This window comes from Adiantum capillus-veneris, chromosome 15 (assembly GCF_014529385.1).
Source record: "Adiantum capillus-veneris isolate H3 chromosome 15, ASM1452938v2, whole genome shotgun sequence".
Taxonomy (NCBI): Eukaryota; Viridiplantae; Streptophyta; class Polypodiopsida; order Polypodiales; family Pteridaceae; genus Adiantum; species Adiantum capillus-veneris.
In genome coordinates this window covers 26,563,524-26,580,685 of record NC_140945.1, presented here as the reverse complement: position 1 = coordinate 26,580,685, position 17,162 = coordinate 26,563,524, and the positions used below count along the sequence as shown (strand labels likewise).

Genomic DNA, 17,162 nt, shown 5'->3' with positions numbered 1-17,162 from the left:
ATATGAGACCTCTGGCAACAGCTAGGAAACCACTGAGCAAGCACAAGGACAGCAAGTCTACATCTCCTCTTGGCAAAGGAAGACATGCCTTGAGGATCATTGGATTTAGGACTGTTGTATCGGGTGCATGGAGAACCCACTACAGCATGGGTGCAAGAACCTTCGGGGGATCTGACTGGGGATCTTCTGCAACGTGCCTCTCCTACGGTTGCTCATAGCTAGCTGCCCAAAAACACAGATCTGGGCTGCCCAAAAACGCTAGGGCTGCCCCATCTGCAAGCTGCCTGCCAGCCTCCTACTGCTACCCGCAGGGGCACTCAAGGGAGGGCGCCCCCCTCTGGGGCTGAACTGCATGCTGAATAGGGGACCCCTCCTGCTCCCTATATAGGGAAATAACCAAGCTTCCAGACCAAGCCCTCAGCTCCAACAACCTGGAAAATCCCCAATAAATACGGGAAATGCCAGAAACAAGATCTAGAGGCCCATAGGGCTCTGGGAAAGTGGAGGGATAGCTGGGGAAAAATACCCTAAGGCAAGAGGAGCCTGCTGGCCATGGAACAAAGCCAAAACCCTGAGCTATGCATGGCTAAACACATCCCGACATGAGAAAACCACCTCACACTAGCCAGAACCTCACACTAGCCAGGCACAGCCACAAAACAGCCTTCACTCTCTAACACCTGTCCCTGGGAGAAACTCAGACCAACTGGACGAATCTAAAGAGAATCGAGATGCCATAACTCTAACAACCACTGGACAGGGAATAACAAAGGGGCCATGGTAGACTGCTTCTTGCTCAAGAAATATATGCATGAGCTGCCAACAAGCATGAAACGAAACAAAAACCACTATTGGACACTCATGTGCCAGAGCAACCAACCTAATTCAAGTCTGAAAAAGCATGTAAATTGGGCAGCAATGATCCCCCCTTCGGATAAAACAACCCAAGATGCATAGTGCCACTAAAGGAGCAAAAGATCCTCTTAATTTCCTTCCAATGCCTAGACCCTGGGGCCTTCAACACAACCTAGTACTCCGTGCGTTGCAGGGAAAAAGTCACCCAAGCTAGCCAAAAACTAGAGTAGGTAGAAGAGCAAGCAGCAATAAATGAGGAGATAGGTAGTAAAGCACCCTCTGCAGGTGCAAATCTCCACCATCTTCAAGCTGTTAGATCTAATAATGAGCAGGTTTGGGGATGAGGCGAGGGGGAGACTGTCCATCAATAGCAAGCTTCCACACTTCAGCGACGCGGCATAGTGAGAGGCAAACATGGAGCCAGAAAGCCTCTGAGAGCTACACCTGGTACACGGATACTCTGCATGGATTGCTTCTTCAGTCTCTGCCATTGTCCCTATGGTGTAATCGTTCTGTCTTTCTCATGGAACACATATAGTCTTCTCTCTCTCTCTCTCTCTCTCTCTCTCTCTCTCTCTCTCTCTCTCTCTCTGGCTTTGGCCCAGCATGCACGATGCCCGGTCAGGCTATTGATCATGGAGGAGATTGATGAGATCCGCCAGCGACCGATGCTGGATCGTTTGTGATCTGTGATTTAGCTATCCCACCTATCTGCTTAGATCACACCTAGCTGTTTCAGATTCCATAGCATTTTATTCTGTCATTTTATTTTGTCATTTTTGTTACTCTGACTTTGTATCAGATCCACCACATTGTAACTGTCTGGTCTCATAGGTCATTCTGGCCTTCTGAAGACGTTAATATAACATTTCATTTCATTCATCTCTCTCTCTCTCTCTCTCTCTCTCTCTCTCTCTCTCTCTCTCTCTCTCTCTCTCTCTCTCTCTCTCTCTCTCTCAGCATATAGATGTGCAGTGTGCACCCATACATCCTAGAGAAAGAGCTCCACACACCCATCCCCCCATATACCATGGATCTTGTATCCTAGCCTCCCTCATACCCCATTAATCACCCCCTCCCCCCTACTGTAAGACCACATTTTGTTACTTTGTACTTTCATCCTTTGGATGACACACACGTATATTTGATTTGTCTCATAGGCTGACTTCGCCCTCTAATAGAGGTAAAAAGATCTCTCGCTCAGAACGCTACACTGAGGTGGCTGAACTTTATGCTGCTGTTTCTTCAACAGACAGATTTTGCACACCTTAGGGCTGATTGGCAGCCTAGGGCAGCCCATTACCAGCCCCTTTCACCCATCGGTTGCCTTCCTATTTTCAGATCAATGGGTTGATTTGCAGCATTTTTGGCATGAGGAGGGGCAGCTCCAATTCGAGTGCCTCCTCTCTATCAGAGACATGAGATCTCTGCAACAGATCTTTTCTCCTAAACCTCATACCCACAACGGCCAAACACCCACAACGGTTGAATCTGCAACATCCATTTTGCATTCGTGGAGCTGGCCGACTCAGACTTCATATCAAGAGGCTTTCATTGGTGGCGGAGGAGGCTCTACAGAGAAGATCAGTTTTGGATCTTGCCTTTGTATAGCCAGCAGCATTTCTCCCAATACCTTGCATAACAAGCAGCATGCCTCCAATAGAACCTGAAAGGCTCATTACCACTTACACCGAGTAGCCTCCAATGATGACCACCATTGGTGAAGAATCTCCCTGTAAAAGTGGAGATACCTTGTCCCGTCTGAGTATCCCTGAGTGGTGTGGCCAGATTCAGGATGTTAAAACAGATACCCTTAGCACATGATGCCGATGACCAGTGGGCTGGAAAGGGTTGTTGTGCTGGTCGTCTGCGGAAGTGTTTTGAGCACATGAAAGGAGGCGGATGAATGCAGCTGGAAAGCTAGAAGGTGGGAAGCATTGCCATTGCTCCATACATAGATGTTCCCTGCTGGCTGGGGCACTCGGCCCAAAACATGCCTGCTACACCAGATCATGCACTTGAATTTCCCTTTTTTAAAGGCCAGCTGGACCTATGTACTGACAGCAAGAGATCATTGGGGACCTCATGCAGAATATGCGCTCATATTGAAGAAGGAAGAAGTATCTCACTTTTTAAGCCAGCCTTGTCATTGCTGAGCTCAACATAAAACGGATCAAAGATCTCAACCTTCACCCATGTGGTATCACCTAGTGAATAACTGTACTGCATCCTCTATCAAATCAGTGTATCAACTCTTGCTGATGATGAACAAAACGTATGTAAGTAAAGAAGTTTTTCTTAAAACCTGGAAAAAGACCAAGCCTGGATTGCAGAAGTCAAATAAGTGTTGCAGCCTATCAGAGAGCACCGCAAGATAATAGTCATCTCCTGTGCAGTCAAGCAAACCGGAGTCACTCTTTGCTCTCATGTCCGTACACCAAGGAGCATTGTTTGATCCATGCAAATTAAATGTCACCACTCGGTTGTCATTTTCAAATAGCCTTCGAGTGTCAGTCCTCTGTCAAAGAGCAGAGAGAAAAAGATTGAGAGGACATTGACAAATTTTGATGCCTACAATCTCAACATGCAAAACGAACTTTGAATACAAGTTAAGAACCTTGCCTGATGTACATCCAGGTCAACAACCAGGATAGGCTTCCTGGCATTGCAAAAGTTGGGATAACTCTGCAAGGCCACAGATGCAGCTATGGCAACATCGTTGAAAACACCTGCGGAAAAGAAGCAAGCCCGACGTCAACTTTACCTGGAAGACATTAAATATGTTTTCCTGTTTTTCTTCATACCAGATGGAACCAAAGGAAAGCCTTCCACATGGCTTGAACAACCATATCCACTGATGCTTGCTGCAACCAAGCGTAACCCAAGCATCACGACGTGCATGGCTGCTACAGCTCCCCTGCATATCAAACTTATTGGATTCACTGCTTCCAATTAAAAGGTTCACCTTATAACCAAAACCTAAGACAGTAAGACTGCATCAGCATCTAAATTTGCAAAGCTAATAACCTATAAAACTTATGAAGCTCCCTTTGCTTTAGGATCCCTCAAGAAACAAAAGTGCTTCCATGCCATACATAAACCTATGCAAATGTCAAGTTACGTAAACCTCACTCTGATGTCACTCACAATCTTAATTTTGCATGACAAGGCGGATGGACCACATTCATATGTGATGCTAGACTTTTCTATGTGTACGTAATATTGGTAACAACAGCCAGAGTTCAGCACATAACAAGTTTGTACAGAAGGCCCGCAGATTGAAAAGCACACTTGAAATTCAAAAGTGATGACCAGGACTCCACCATTTGTGGAAAATGCACCAAGTAGGCCATAAACCTCAAGCAATAGGACACCTGAGAATAGATCTTGCCTGGCAGAATTGCCCAAGAGGACAAAATGTATCATGTTAGTGAAATTAAAGCTTGTACCCGGCTGATGCACAAGAACGTGTTAGGAGTTCGTGACTCCATGGGAACCCAGCAGGTGGTAGTTCATTCGCACTCCACTCCCCATTGAGGAGCATTTTCATATATCTGAAGCACAAAACCATACAGCTTCAAGTACAATTTAAATAATCTTCCTCATCGAAGAGTTGCTGAGTTTTAAAATATATATATAAAGAGTTTCCTCGCTAATGGATACCGTTCCTCATATACCAGACAAAGTTCCTCAGAAACTGCAAGTGGAGCAGGAAAATCTACAAAAATATCCTCCAAGAAACGGTCGCCCTCAAGTAACAATCTGGTCGCATGGCACCTGAAGACATAGATCACAATGTGAGGAGAAAGCAGCCCTGATTTTAACATTATTGACTTTGATTAGCCATATAGAGAACAAAACATCCTCTCTCTCTCTCAGATCTCTCTCTCTCTCTCTCTCTCTCTCTCTCTCTCTCTCTCTCATATCCTATAGTTTGGGCACACGGACACACTTATAATTGAGCAACAGGTCATGGCTGAGTAGGAACTTCCTCTTAGTGATTAAAAGGTCATTCAAAAAGGCCAAGTGTTGATAGCCTGAGGAAATTGCCCATGCAAGATGGCGGGCGACCGGGAAGGGGTGACCAATGCTGGCCATGAGTAGGGGTAGTGGCACCTTCCAGCAGTCTTTTGGTGATGTCAGCAGCTTCTTCTCCTTCATTTTCGTCATTGACTACCCATAGCCATGTTACCAGTTGACGGGCATTTGCCCGACGTCAAGCATTGCTGTGTTCAGTGTCCTTTTCAACCCTGGTGGCTTTTGGTGGTGCAGGTTGTGATATCCAGTTGCAGTGTACACTTTTGGTGGATGTACACTTTTGGTCCTATCTTTTCAGAGACTGCTGTCATCCTCTTTCCACTTAGCTTACTAGGACATTTCTACTCTCTTTAGGAGAGGTTTTTCCCCTAGTTTTCAGTGTCCTTTTCACTGCTGGTGGCTTTTGATGGTTCGGGTTGTGATACCCAGTTGCATAGTGTGCTTTTGGTGGAAGTGCCCATCTTTTAGAGGCTGTTGCGATCCTCTCTCCACTTAGCTTACTAGGGCATTTTTACTCTCTTTAGGAGAGGTTTCTTCCCTAGTTTTCAGTTCTTACAGTTTGCCAAGTGGCTAGTTTGTACACAGTTTCCAGTTTGTTGCCTTCAGGCTAGCTTTGTAATTAGCGAAGTACTCGCCCTCAAAATCTGCACCATTTGGGCATTTTAAGGGATTTCTCAAGTAATAGAAATCAGCCCCTTTCATTGCAAAAAAATTAGTAGGGGGAGTGGCGGCCCTACAGGGGTGTGTGTGTGTGTGTGTGTGTGTGTGTGTGTGTGTGTGTGTGTGTGTGCACTGTGTGTGTGTGGTGTAATTTCGTGTGTGTTCGTGGGTGTCGCTGAGGATCTGAAGCATGCGCGAGCCTCTACCCTCAGCGTGATTCAGCCCTGCGCAGGAGCTTCTACAGCTTGTGCGGGCTCTTCCTTGCGACTGTACAAGGTCTCCCAGCCCCAAAGTCCACTGCCTCGCGAGTCATAGCCTGCGGGTGCGCAGGTTTTGAAGCCTCACAGGTCGTAGGTACACAGCAGCAGTGTGCTGCAGCACACATCGTTTGCAAGGCCGCAGTTTTTTGAAGCCTCGCAGCTGACGAGCTACCCTAACATCGACCTGTTCACTGGTGGCGAATCACAGTCGCGTGAACCCTACTTCTCTCAGGCGTCTGTGTGTGTGTGTGTGTGTGTGTGTGTGTGAGAGAGAGAGAGAGAGAGAGAGAGAGAGAGAGAGAGTTGGGTGTGTGGTGTGGTGTGTCGCATTACAGCCGCCTTGCGTGTGTGTGCGTGTGTGTCTATGTCGAGCGCATGTGTGTGGACGCTTGGGGGGGATTTGGGTGTGTGGTGAATCCTTCGGCCGCGTCTGTCGCGCGACTCTGTTCTGCACAACATCTACCCTGTGTAGGCCTTTCACAGCGCATCGGGGGTGGAAGTTTGATTTCGCCTGCACGCGGTCCTTCCATCGTCGTGTGTGCGAGAGAGGGGTGTGTATTTTTGTACAGCTAGCCGGTGTGTGTGTCTGCCTGTGTATATAACAGTCATATATCAAAAACTCCTAAAAGAAAAAAAAAAGAATGAAAGAAAAAAAGACAAAAGAAGAGAGTGTGTGTGTGAGAACTTCACATGGATTCCACTGATCAGTGTATATATAAGCGTCGGAAAGCTATGGAAACTTCGGAGATGGATGCTTTGAATCTTATCAAAGAATGTTTGCATGAGGACTTCGAGGATGCACGTCAAGCCTCGGAAGGATCCGCTCTTGTTATGGAAGTGCGCATCCCTATACAAGAGCTCATGGATCCTGTTGCTCAATATGCACTTAACGCTGTGATTCTTTTTTTCTTGGGTCGAATGCCTACTGCTCAGGATGTAGGGCAATGGGTTGATTTCCTACTCAAAAGGCAAGTAGTCCGAGGGGTTTACTTTGGTACGCGAGGGTTCTACGAAGTCTTGCTGGCTGACATGGATGCTCGGGATACTCTGCTTGAAATGTCTCCTCTTTTCTTCAATACGCAGATAACTCATGTGCTGCCCTAGGCTCTTACCAAGGACTATCAGAGTCTCATTCATCACAAGTGTCCAGTCTGGGTTGAGGTGGTAGACTTTCCTCGCACTTGGCGTCATTTTCTTCCTTTGTTGGGGCTCAATTAGGCAAAGTCATTTGCCCTCCTAAGCTCGAGGCAAACACAAACCGTTTTTGTATTTTGTGGGACACGGATATCCCCACACCAGCAAGTATTTCGACTGATTCGAGGGATACAGTGGTTGGAAAGCGCCCGTTTAAGCTTAAATGGGGCAAGTTTGCAAATTCTTGCTTCCGATGTGGCAAATTTGGTCATATGCAGTCTGAATGTCCGGAACCAAATTTGCAACCACCTCCTTCAGCCGTCCCTGCTCCTCAACCTCGCTCGCCTCCGAAACCTTCTACTGAGGTTCAAACTAAAGGAGTTTCAACCTCCTCCCCCTCAGTTGGGGCGGTTAAAGGCAAGGGGAAACAAGTACAATTGTCTGCACTTTCTGCTTCTCCAAATATTAAAGACAAGGGAAAAGAACAGGTTTCGACCTCTCAAACTTGGATAGTGCCCAAGAAACCAATCAAAGCTGCTACACCTTGTGTTCCGGCATCTTCTCGTAATTATGTGCCTCCTTTGAAGAATGTTGCTCAGAAAAAACTCCCTTGTAATGACAACATTTCTTTGGCTGAAGCTTGAGACAAGGTTGTTCGTTCTTACAAGGAGGTTGTTACTGGAGAAGCTTCTTCATCGCAAGGTGCATTTCTTTTCAATTATCCAGGTCCAAGGCACGGGTACTTGAGTTTTATTCCCCCCTTTTCTTTCCTTGTTTCCTCGTCCACTGTATATACCATATAGAATGCATAGTTCTTTGAATTGCATCTCCTATAATGTGCGTGAGTTATGCAATCACGACAAGTGGCGGCTTACCTGGCACTATGTACATACATATAAAGCAGACATTGTGGTTCTTCAAGAGCATAACCAACACCAATTCGTAGGACAGACTTCTTACTTTGCGGGCTACTGGATAGCTTATGCAGAATCAGCTAGCCATTCTCGAGTGCTTATGCTTGTTCGACATGAGCTCTTCCCGACCTTGGTCTTTAATGACCCGGCTGGGCGATGGATGGTCATCCAATGTATTGTTAATGGAGAAGTTTTCGAATTTGGAGGAGTATATGCATACACAGCTTCTGCAGATAGAGCACGGTTGTGGAGTGCTATCTCTTCTTATTGTTGGCGTTCCAATGCCTTTCTCTGCAGGGATTTTAATAATGCACCAAACCTTGCGGATAATACTACTGGCCATTCTCACATGCTTCATATGGAACGGCAATCTTGGGACCAATTTATGTCGACCTGTAATGGGCTTGATTTGTGGCCCTTTTTGCATGCGATTGATCCAGGCTTTACTTTTCAGCACAATGCTCAATCCATGTATCGTGCTCGGCTGGATCGCTGGTATCTTTTTCACATGCAACAATATGATGACTTTGTATGCGAGATGAGGATTAATTATGCTATGTGTCTCTCGGATCATTTTCCCGTATGCTTGAAACTTCGTTTTGGCTCTTTTGATGTCAATGATCGCCTACCCAAGAAAAGACTTCTGCATGTCAATAATGCTTATCTTAAGCATGAGCCTTTTCGCACTATGATTGTGAATATCATCCCGCCTTTGCTCTCCCAAATGTATATTGACATGGACATAGCATGGTTTTGTTTTGTTAAGCGTGTTCAATCAGTTATACAAGATTATGACAGGGATTATTTGTCACAATTAAGGGAACAGGTTAACCAGGCAAAGGATGCTTGTAGCCGATTAATGCACTTGGCTAATCATTCTTCTCTTACTGATGCTCAAATGACCGAGTTGTTTTCTGCTCGTGCAATATTAAGGCACAATGATGAGAGGAAATTGGCCAAATGGCAGACTCGAGCTTGTCAACAGGCTTTTGCAGATAAAGGATGTGCTTCTAAATAATTCTTTCGGCATTTGCATCACTCGAGGCAGTCTCAAGCTATACGGAGAGTTAAATTACCGTCAGGGGAGTGGACCTCCACTTTTCGAGAGCTAGCACTAGCCCTACGCTCTCATTATGGCAAGATTTTTTAGGCCCCTTCTTATCCCACGAGAGAAGCTCGCCAAGCGCGTCACATGTTTCTATCGCATGTTACTTCCATTCTCTTGTCGCGGCAGGCTCAAGACTTGGAAGCTGTTTTCACTGAGTCAGAATTGTATGCCAGCTTGCTTGATTTAGGTCGATGGAGAGCTCCCGGTTGGGATGGTCTCTCTGTGGAATTCTTCTCGTCTTTCTGGGATTATTTGAAGTTGCCTCTGTTATTCATGATGAATACAGCTTGGGAACAACAGGAACTACCCTCCTCTTGGAAAGAAGGTTTGCTCAAGCTGATCCCTAAGCATGCATTGTGTGAAGAATTTTCACATTGGCGGCCTATTACACTTATGCCTGTGGTATATAAATTAATGGCAAAAATGCTTGCTAAACGACTCAAATACTTTCTGCATGAAGGCTTGCATCAATCTCAATACGGCTTCATTCTGCGACGTCAAATTACTGATAACCTCACAAATGTCATTATTGGTATGGAATATGCAAAATATACTCGACAGGATGTATTAGTCATGCAGGTTGACATTGAAAAGGCATTTGATATTGTTCTTTGGGATTACATTGCAAATACCATGCGACATTTGGGCTTTGGGTCTAGGCTATCGCGTGTCGTGCGTTTCTTGTATGCAAACAGTACTTCTGCAAGCTTGCTGGATGGTTCTCTCACAGAATCTTGGCCTTTGGGACGGTCGGTACGGCAGGGCTGCCCTCTGAGTGCTTTGCTTTATGCGATCGCTACTCATCCCTTGTTTATGTATTTGGATTCCTTGACCTCCACTGGTAGGCTATTTGGCCTTACTTTACCTTTTGGTCGACAGTTTGCTGGTCAGGCCTATGCGGATGACTCTTTGTTCATGCCTCGTAATAACTATGATGATGTACAACAGATTATGCATACTCTTCACTTGTTTGGATTGGTAGCACGTCTCAAAGTTAACTTTTGCAAATCCAAGCTATTGCCTCTAAAAGAGTGTGACTGGCATAAGATATTGTGGCCTGGGGAGATTGTTCCTCCCCATGTTCTGGTTCGCCATTTGGGTTATCCGCTGGGTTGGAATGTATCGGCTATGAAGAAAACGGATTGGGTGCTTCAACGTCTACATTCCAAGTTGAACTATTGGAAATTGTCCACGTGGCCACTTCATGTGCGTCTCAGGATTGTCCAATGCATCCTTGTGGCTTATGTGCAGTTTTACTTGCTTTTGTTATCCTGGCCTCGGTTGAGCTTACAGTCTCTCATGTCCAATATTTTAGAACATTTTTGGCGGACCTCGTCTACCAAGAGGGGCATTCGGCTTCTATCTATGGACAAGCTGTGTTCTCCCAAGCGGCTTGGAGGGTTGAATATTTTGGACTTGAGACGTCATCTTCTGGCTCGGAAAGCTATGTTGTTGCCAGTTTTGGTGGAGCAGCAGCAACCCTGGGCTCTCATGGTCACACACTTATGTGCGCACATTGTCACTCCTTCTTTTGGTTATTTCTGACTTATTCGGATGTTGTTTTTGGGAAGCTTGAAGAACACATTCCTGGATGTCCCTTTACTTCTTCTCTAATTGTTGATTGGAAGGTTGTCACTTCGCATTTGGCTTGGGATGGGCGACAATCCTCTGGGGGTAACTCTCTTCGCTTGGAGAGTCTGCATTGGAGCAGGGTTTTTGCTTCGACTTTGGTTCAACGGTCTCCTTACCAAGCGTATTTTCTTTCCCAAAAAGGAATCTGTCAGGTGCATCAGGTGGTTGATGACTCGGGTTATGTTCTTTCTTTTGTTGATGCCGTCTCCCGCTTCTGGCTAGGTCTTCACTATTCTCCTCTCTGGCGGGAGATTCAAAACATGCTTGCTGCTCATTCGCCCATTCCTCCTCTGGATGAAGACTCTCGCTTCTCTGATTGGAATCTGGCTACTACTAAATTGGATTGCATCTCAGCGCCAGTGTCTATGCCATTCTTCAGTCTGATGGATGGATTGTGCATCGGGGTAATCAGCTGTGGTCGCTTTCCGAGTCATCCTTGTGGTGGCAACACGCATTGTCTCGCATTTGGCAAAGTCATCTGCCTTTGAAGGAACGTGTTTTCTTGTGGCAAGGCTTGGTGGGAGCTCTACTTGTTGACAGTGTGTTGCATGCTCGGCATATTGCGCCTTCCCGTTGCCCCAGATGCCTTGAAGCTGAGGAGACCGTGCCACACTTGCTGTGGTGTTGTCGTCACTCCAGAGCCTTCATTCGGCAAGTGTCGACTGCTCTTCGACTACGTTTTCTTTTCACAGACGCTTTTGGCTTTTTGGAGGGTGCTTCGGTCACCACAATCTCAGTTTGCGGTCTTCTTCACCTGGGTCAGATTTTGGACTATGTGGACCATTTGGCATCATAGGAACTCCTTGATATTCCAGGGCACTTTTGTTGACCCCTTTCCCTATTTCAAATTATCTCTTGGTCAAGCGCTACATTTTGCCTATGAAGCTGTTGACATCACTCTTGATGCCTACAGGATTTACTTTGACTGTTTCTAGCCTTCGGAGCCTCATAGTGCTCTGTCTTTTGTATCCCTTGCTTTTGGTGGGTTTTCCACGCTTTGAGGTTTCCCACTTGTAAATTAATCAAAGCAGATTTACAAAAAAAAAAGTGTGTGTGTGTGTGTGTGGGGGGGGGGGGGGGGGGGAGGTGACATTACTAAAAAAGTGTGCGTGGGTGGGTGTGGATGTGGGTGTGTTGAGTCTCTACAACGTGTAATACTTAGGATCAATGATCACTTATGATATATTGATACTAGTATCAAAGCCAGTCGCCCAAGACAGTGTCAAAGTCGACGATGCGGAAGCGTAGAGACCAAGGGGAGTGAGCACGAGAGAGAGAGAGAGAGAGAGTCTCTTGAACCAATCAACCTTGGCAATGAATAATTGAATGTGTATACAATGGAGGCAAGGGGTTGCTTATATAGCAATCCCAGTAAATTGCCCTACCCAAGACTTTGACGTACAAGTAAAATAAATACCTATTAGCCAAACTAAATAATGGAATCACATTGGGCAGTTCACTTGAGATGCCAAAACTTTAACACCCTCTTTGCAGCTCATAGTGGACATCAATAGTGAGACCAAGTTGATGAAGAAGCTACCATGGACAACCCAATAGAAGGCCTTGGACTATTGGATCCCTATTCGTGAACTATGAACACATCACGTCCAAAATATAAAACTCCAAGATAATGAACTGTTGGAACACATCCTATCCATAATCCGACCAACAACAATGAATTGGCGCGCCCATCCATAGTGTTTTAGACGTTTGATCGGTTCCCTGTCAGATGCATGTGCGTTGAACTCCAACCTACGGATCCAAACACCAATAACTTGAGCTCCAACAAAAGGGTCCAAATTAATTATAGGGAGCATTGTTTGCCCCTCTCTGCCACTCACAAGCCTCTCTCTGGCTGAAGCTAGTGGTGACACCTGTCATTTGCCTAGAAATCTCACGTCGAGACCGCTGTGGCCACCGCCACGTGTTCCATGCCGATCTCCTCTGTCAAATCTTTATTACCGTAATCTTTGTCTAGCTTGCCTTTATCCTTGTCTTCCTTTGAGTTCTTGCTTTTAACGTTGGCTTCAAACTCTAGAGCCAAACAAAGCGTCAAGTCACATTCATGACAGCTGTGATCGTACCTCGTGGGTACCAAGGCAGCTAACTGAGTACTGGTATTGCCATCCTTGTCCAACCGACCTTTGCCACTGTCCTCTAGCGAACTCCTCCATTTGCTTTTGACTTCACAAACTCAAGCCAAACAATTTGTTGAGTTCCTTGAGAACCATGCCGGTGCATAGGCCGCTAAATGGATGATTGACGATCCGTTATCCATAGCTTTTGGTCGGTTTCGGTCGATGTCGTCGTGGGCGCTCGGGCAAGGGAGGGACATATTGAAGTTGCAAGATCTCGTAATCGGGTACCTTCACACCTAAAAAAATGGTCGTACAAACCAAGCCGCAAATGATCCAAGCCACTCCACTCGTTTGCTGCTCCCAAGCTTCTCCACACAAACCGCTATCCCTCTTTGGAGCTCGAAACCGCTCAAAACTCCCACCAATTGGCCACTCCAAGCTTAGCACTCCCCGTCCAATTAGATCTCCAAGCCTCTTCCAAGTTGCTCCTTAAGGCTTGGCACGAGCCCTCTCTAGCCAAATCTCCTCGCTCTAGTCGTCCAACCCCAAAGACTCCTAGGGATAGCGTTTTGAAACGTTGCCACATCAAGGAGAAGGGAAGGGGGGGGGAGGTTGGGCCACCAATCGGCGTTTCAAAATGCTGTAACAGGGGGGAGAAATCGGATGGCGCTTCAAAACGCTGTCTGAGGCGGGTGGGTCGCATGCTGCCTTTGAGTTGCCTAGGCGCTGTCAATACAGCGTTTCAAAACGTTGTCGCAAGAGCACCACTTGACGGGAGGCCATGGATGCAAATCTGCTGCAAGGCAACGTTTCAAAACGCTTGCAACAGAGGGGAAAAAAACGGCACCGCTGTTGGCTGCGTTTTAGAATGCAGCGAGTAGAGGGTGATAGAGTGTTGCCGCAGCGACAAGATACTCTTCTTCTCTTCTTTGGGGGCTGCTCCTCCACGCCAAGGGCTTCTTCGATCACCGAACTACACCAAGCTCTGATACCATGTCAAAGTCGATGATGCAAAAGCATAGAGACCAAGGGGAGTGAGCACGCGAGAGAGAGAGAGAGAGAGAGAGAGAGAGAGAGAGAGAGAGAGAGAGAGTCTCCTGAACCAATCAATCTTGGCAATGAATAATTGAATGTGTATACAATTGAGGCAAGGGGTTGCTTATGTAGTAGCCCCAGTAAATTCCCCTACCCAAGACTTTGACAAATAAGTAAAATAAATACCTAAAAGCCAAACTAAATAATGGGATCACATTGGGCAGTTCACTTGAGATGCCAAAACTTTAACAGAGAGTTGCCTCAGCGAGCTGCGTTCGGACTGCCATCCGGCAACTGCCGATGCACACTATAGTTGTTATCTTGGTGATTGAAAGGCTGGGAATAACATTCAAATAGGCCAAGTGTTGATAGCCGGAGGAAATTGCCCATGCAAGATGCCAGCGACTAGGGAGGGGCAACCACACGGGCAATGAGTAGGGAGAGTGGCGACGCACAATGTGTGTGTGTGTGTGTGTGTGTGTGTGTGTGTTACAGGCTTGGACACTCCAAGCGAGAAATCAATCGCGACACACAAACAGAAAATGCAAAATCGCTCAACTTGAAGAGAGAGAGAGAGAGAGAGAGAGAGAGAGAGAGAGAGAGAGAGAGAGAGAGAGAGAGAGAGTCAACACGAAACGTCTGAGTTCCGTCCTTAGATGCACTGGCCCCAAAGACCGGCACCCCTTTCGGTATTTCTTTATTATTCATAGACACTACTGATAATCCAAAAGCTTAGGTACAACTCAAAACTGAAAAAATTTGCATGTTCTCCTCCCCCATCCACTTTGCATCGAGAGCCAAAAAGTGTCCTTGACCAAATTATCCAGTGGACCTAGCTTACCTTTCTATTCTTTTCCTATGCCTTGTGACCTGTTGGTAGCCCCATTGGCCTCCCCTGTCCATTGGCACCTCAATCTGAATCTTTGGATTTCTTTGATGAACCATCAGTAGATTCCCTTGCTTCATTAGAAGCCTCGGATGCACTATCAGCTAATTCCTTGACTTTTTTGGGATTTATTGATGAACTTTTATCCGGTTTCCTTGGTTCTTTTGAAGAGTCTTGCCCCATTGAGGTGGACACTGCCTTATCCGTAGGATAGGTCAATGAGCCAGCATGCATACCGAAACCTTGCTTGGCATGTCCCATAGGTCTCTGAATGGAGTTAGACTTCTATAGCAGACATTACTGTCGAATCTCTTTCGGCAAAACACAACAACACAGCTCAATCTAGTCCTTCAAAGTGACTTTCCAAAACGTGGACACTGGCAAATAGAGAAACTAAACCTAGAAAGTGTAGCCGAGGGGCCTAAAAGAAAGGGTTAGGGTTATAAAATAGAAACCTAACCTCTACCAACTTATGGAGCACCGACTGAGGGGCTTAAAACCTAAAAAGTGCAAAAGCTTCGCTGATTTCTGCAAATTGCGTTGACATGCCACGTGGCACTGCTATACGGATTTCTGCGATTTGTGTCAATAGCTGTTGGCAGATTTACGCGAGCGCAGAAGCTTTGGGGATGAGAGCTTTTACAACTGGTGCTTGTGGGGCTCTGCTCTTGGGCATCCCTTGTACATTTATAAGTTCCCAGGAGGCCACTATTCAAAGAGCATCTAGGCGCAAAATCTCAGAGAGCGTCGGACCCTCGGGAGTTATACCTTTGCGAAGCAGTAATAAAGTAATACTGAAAGGGATGCCAATCTTTGGAGCCAGTGCATCTAAAGATAGTCACTATATATGTGGCTTAGGGATCTCAATGACCTTTATCTTGTTTCTTTCGCAGAGATTGCCATCTACAGTTATTAGAATTTGGGCTTGCCAACTTTTCATCCATCTATCTCTCTCTCTAAATTTGGGCTCGCCAACTTTTCATCTCTCTCTCTCTCTCTCTCTCTCTCTCTCTCTCTCTCTCTCTCTCTCTCTCTTTTTCTGTTGCACCTCTTAACATGTAACTCGTAGTCCATAAACTATGGCCCTGTTAAATCTAATTACAAAAATCGTGGGCTACTTGCACTTACACAGGCAGAAAAACTAAATGGGGGTGTACATTTGCAAAATGCCCTTAACACAAACTTGACAAAATATAGCTTTCATACACAACGAAGAGAGAGGTAAGTACTTATCAAGTGAAGCCTCCTTTTCTACATTTACAGGCACCTCGTAGTGATCTGAGTAGAATGCCACCAGGTCGGAACCTCTCCCAACATCTGCAGCTGCTTTCTTTGTCTCGGTGAAGCTAGCATCAATGCCTGCAAGCGACTCTACAAATGTAGTATCCACATTGGCTTTCAGGCATCTACTCGGAGACACAAAAAAGCATAGATTCAGAGAATTTACATATGTCGGAAAAGAAAGAGCTAGAACCTGATTGGACTTTCTTTCCCAAGCATTTACTGACAGAAAAAATGCGAGCTTTGCAATGAGCTACCTGACTATGTATGAGGGCTGAGGGAGACGGCAAGGTAAAAGAATGCAGAAGGAGATGGAAGGAGCAAAACTGGTAAAGCGCACTGAGTTGCTAAGAGTGGGGATTGATGAGAATGCAGTGCTCCACAAGCTGGCCATGGCGATCATTTGCGGGTGAGCTTCATTGACGAAATGGCCTCAATCGCCGTACTCGACAGATTAGCTGTCGCGTATCTTGCAGCGCACTTTGCTCCAATGGGAGGACAGTCATCCTCGTTAGAGTTAGCAGTGGATTACCATTATCATTATCATCAAAACAAAGACATTCTCAGCAGCGCTAAAGCCTCACCACGTGACTAAAGGGCAGGGGGTCTTCAATGAAGGCCCCATCATGGGATGGACGGCGGGCATGGCACTCGGGAATCTCGAGGAAGATCGACGTCCAGCGAAAACCTCAAGTCAACGCCCTCTCCGTTGTCTAAACCCACAACCTCGGCCATAACAGCTTGGTGAGCTAACCACGCACGCGCGTGCATTTCATTGTCACCAAGGCGAGAAATAAACTACACAACATAACTCCTACGGGGAAAAGTAAACTAAGACAGCAAAAGTAAACTCGGACACGTCCATATAAAATCGGACAGCCGAGCCTACCTCGTGTTTTGCGCACGTAGGTGATCGCCATGTATCCCATGACGAGGTCTTCATTGAAGACCTCGTGTTCTTTAGTCTTGAGGAAAGCCTCAGCACTAGGGTCTCCAATGAAGATAGAGAGGTGGGATCGACGGTAGACAAGTAGCGCACATTTCTCGCAATGTCTTGGCCCATCGGATGATCCGAGTTTAACTTTTTCCTATGCTGGTTTACCTTATATACATGTGAAATGGCTATGGGATCAATGAAACTCACGCAGGCGCTTGGTTAAGGCATCAGGCTCTCAAAGCGGAGGTCATGGGTTGAAAAGCCGACCGTGAGGAGGGCGGGGGGAGTACACGTCTTTGAATTTGTTTGCACTCTCCAATGGCCTCACGATTCGAGCGGGAGCC

General features: G+C 46.3%; 1 protein-coding gene across 1 annotated transcript in view; it reads right to left on the bottom strand.

Moving 5' to 3' along the window:
* LOC147440417 (uncharacterized) overlaps nt 1-16,442 on the bottom strand; it is a 39,499-nt gene extending 23,057 nt beyond the window's left edge. The window contains exons 1-7 of the mRNA XM_086530154.1: nt 16,139-16,442; nt 15,830-16,006; nt 4,519-4,632; nt 4,305-4,409; nt 3,660-3,772; nt 3,478-3,584; nt 3,161-3,373 (exon numbers count right to left, since the gene is read on the bottom strand). Of these exons, the coding sequence (XP_086386280.1) occupies nt 3,161-3,373; nt 3,478-3,584; nt 3,660-3,772; nt 4,305-4,409; nt 4,519-4,632; nt 15,830-16,006; nt 16,139-16,284 (975 nt within the window). The 5' untranslated portion in view covers nt 16,285-16,442. The remainder of the gene's footprint in view (nt 1-3,160; nt 3,374-3,477; nt 3,585-3,659; nt 3,773-4,304; nt 4,410-4,518; nt 4,633-15,829; nt 16,007-16,138) is intronic.
* Between the last annotated feature and the right edge of the window lie 720 nt (nt 16,443-17,162).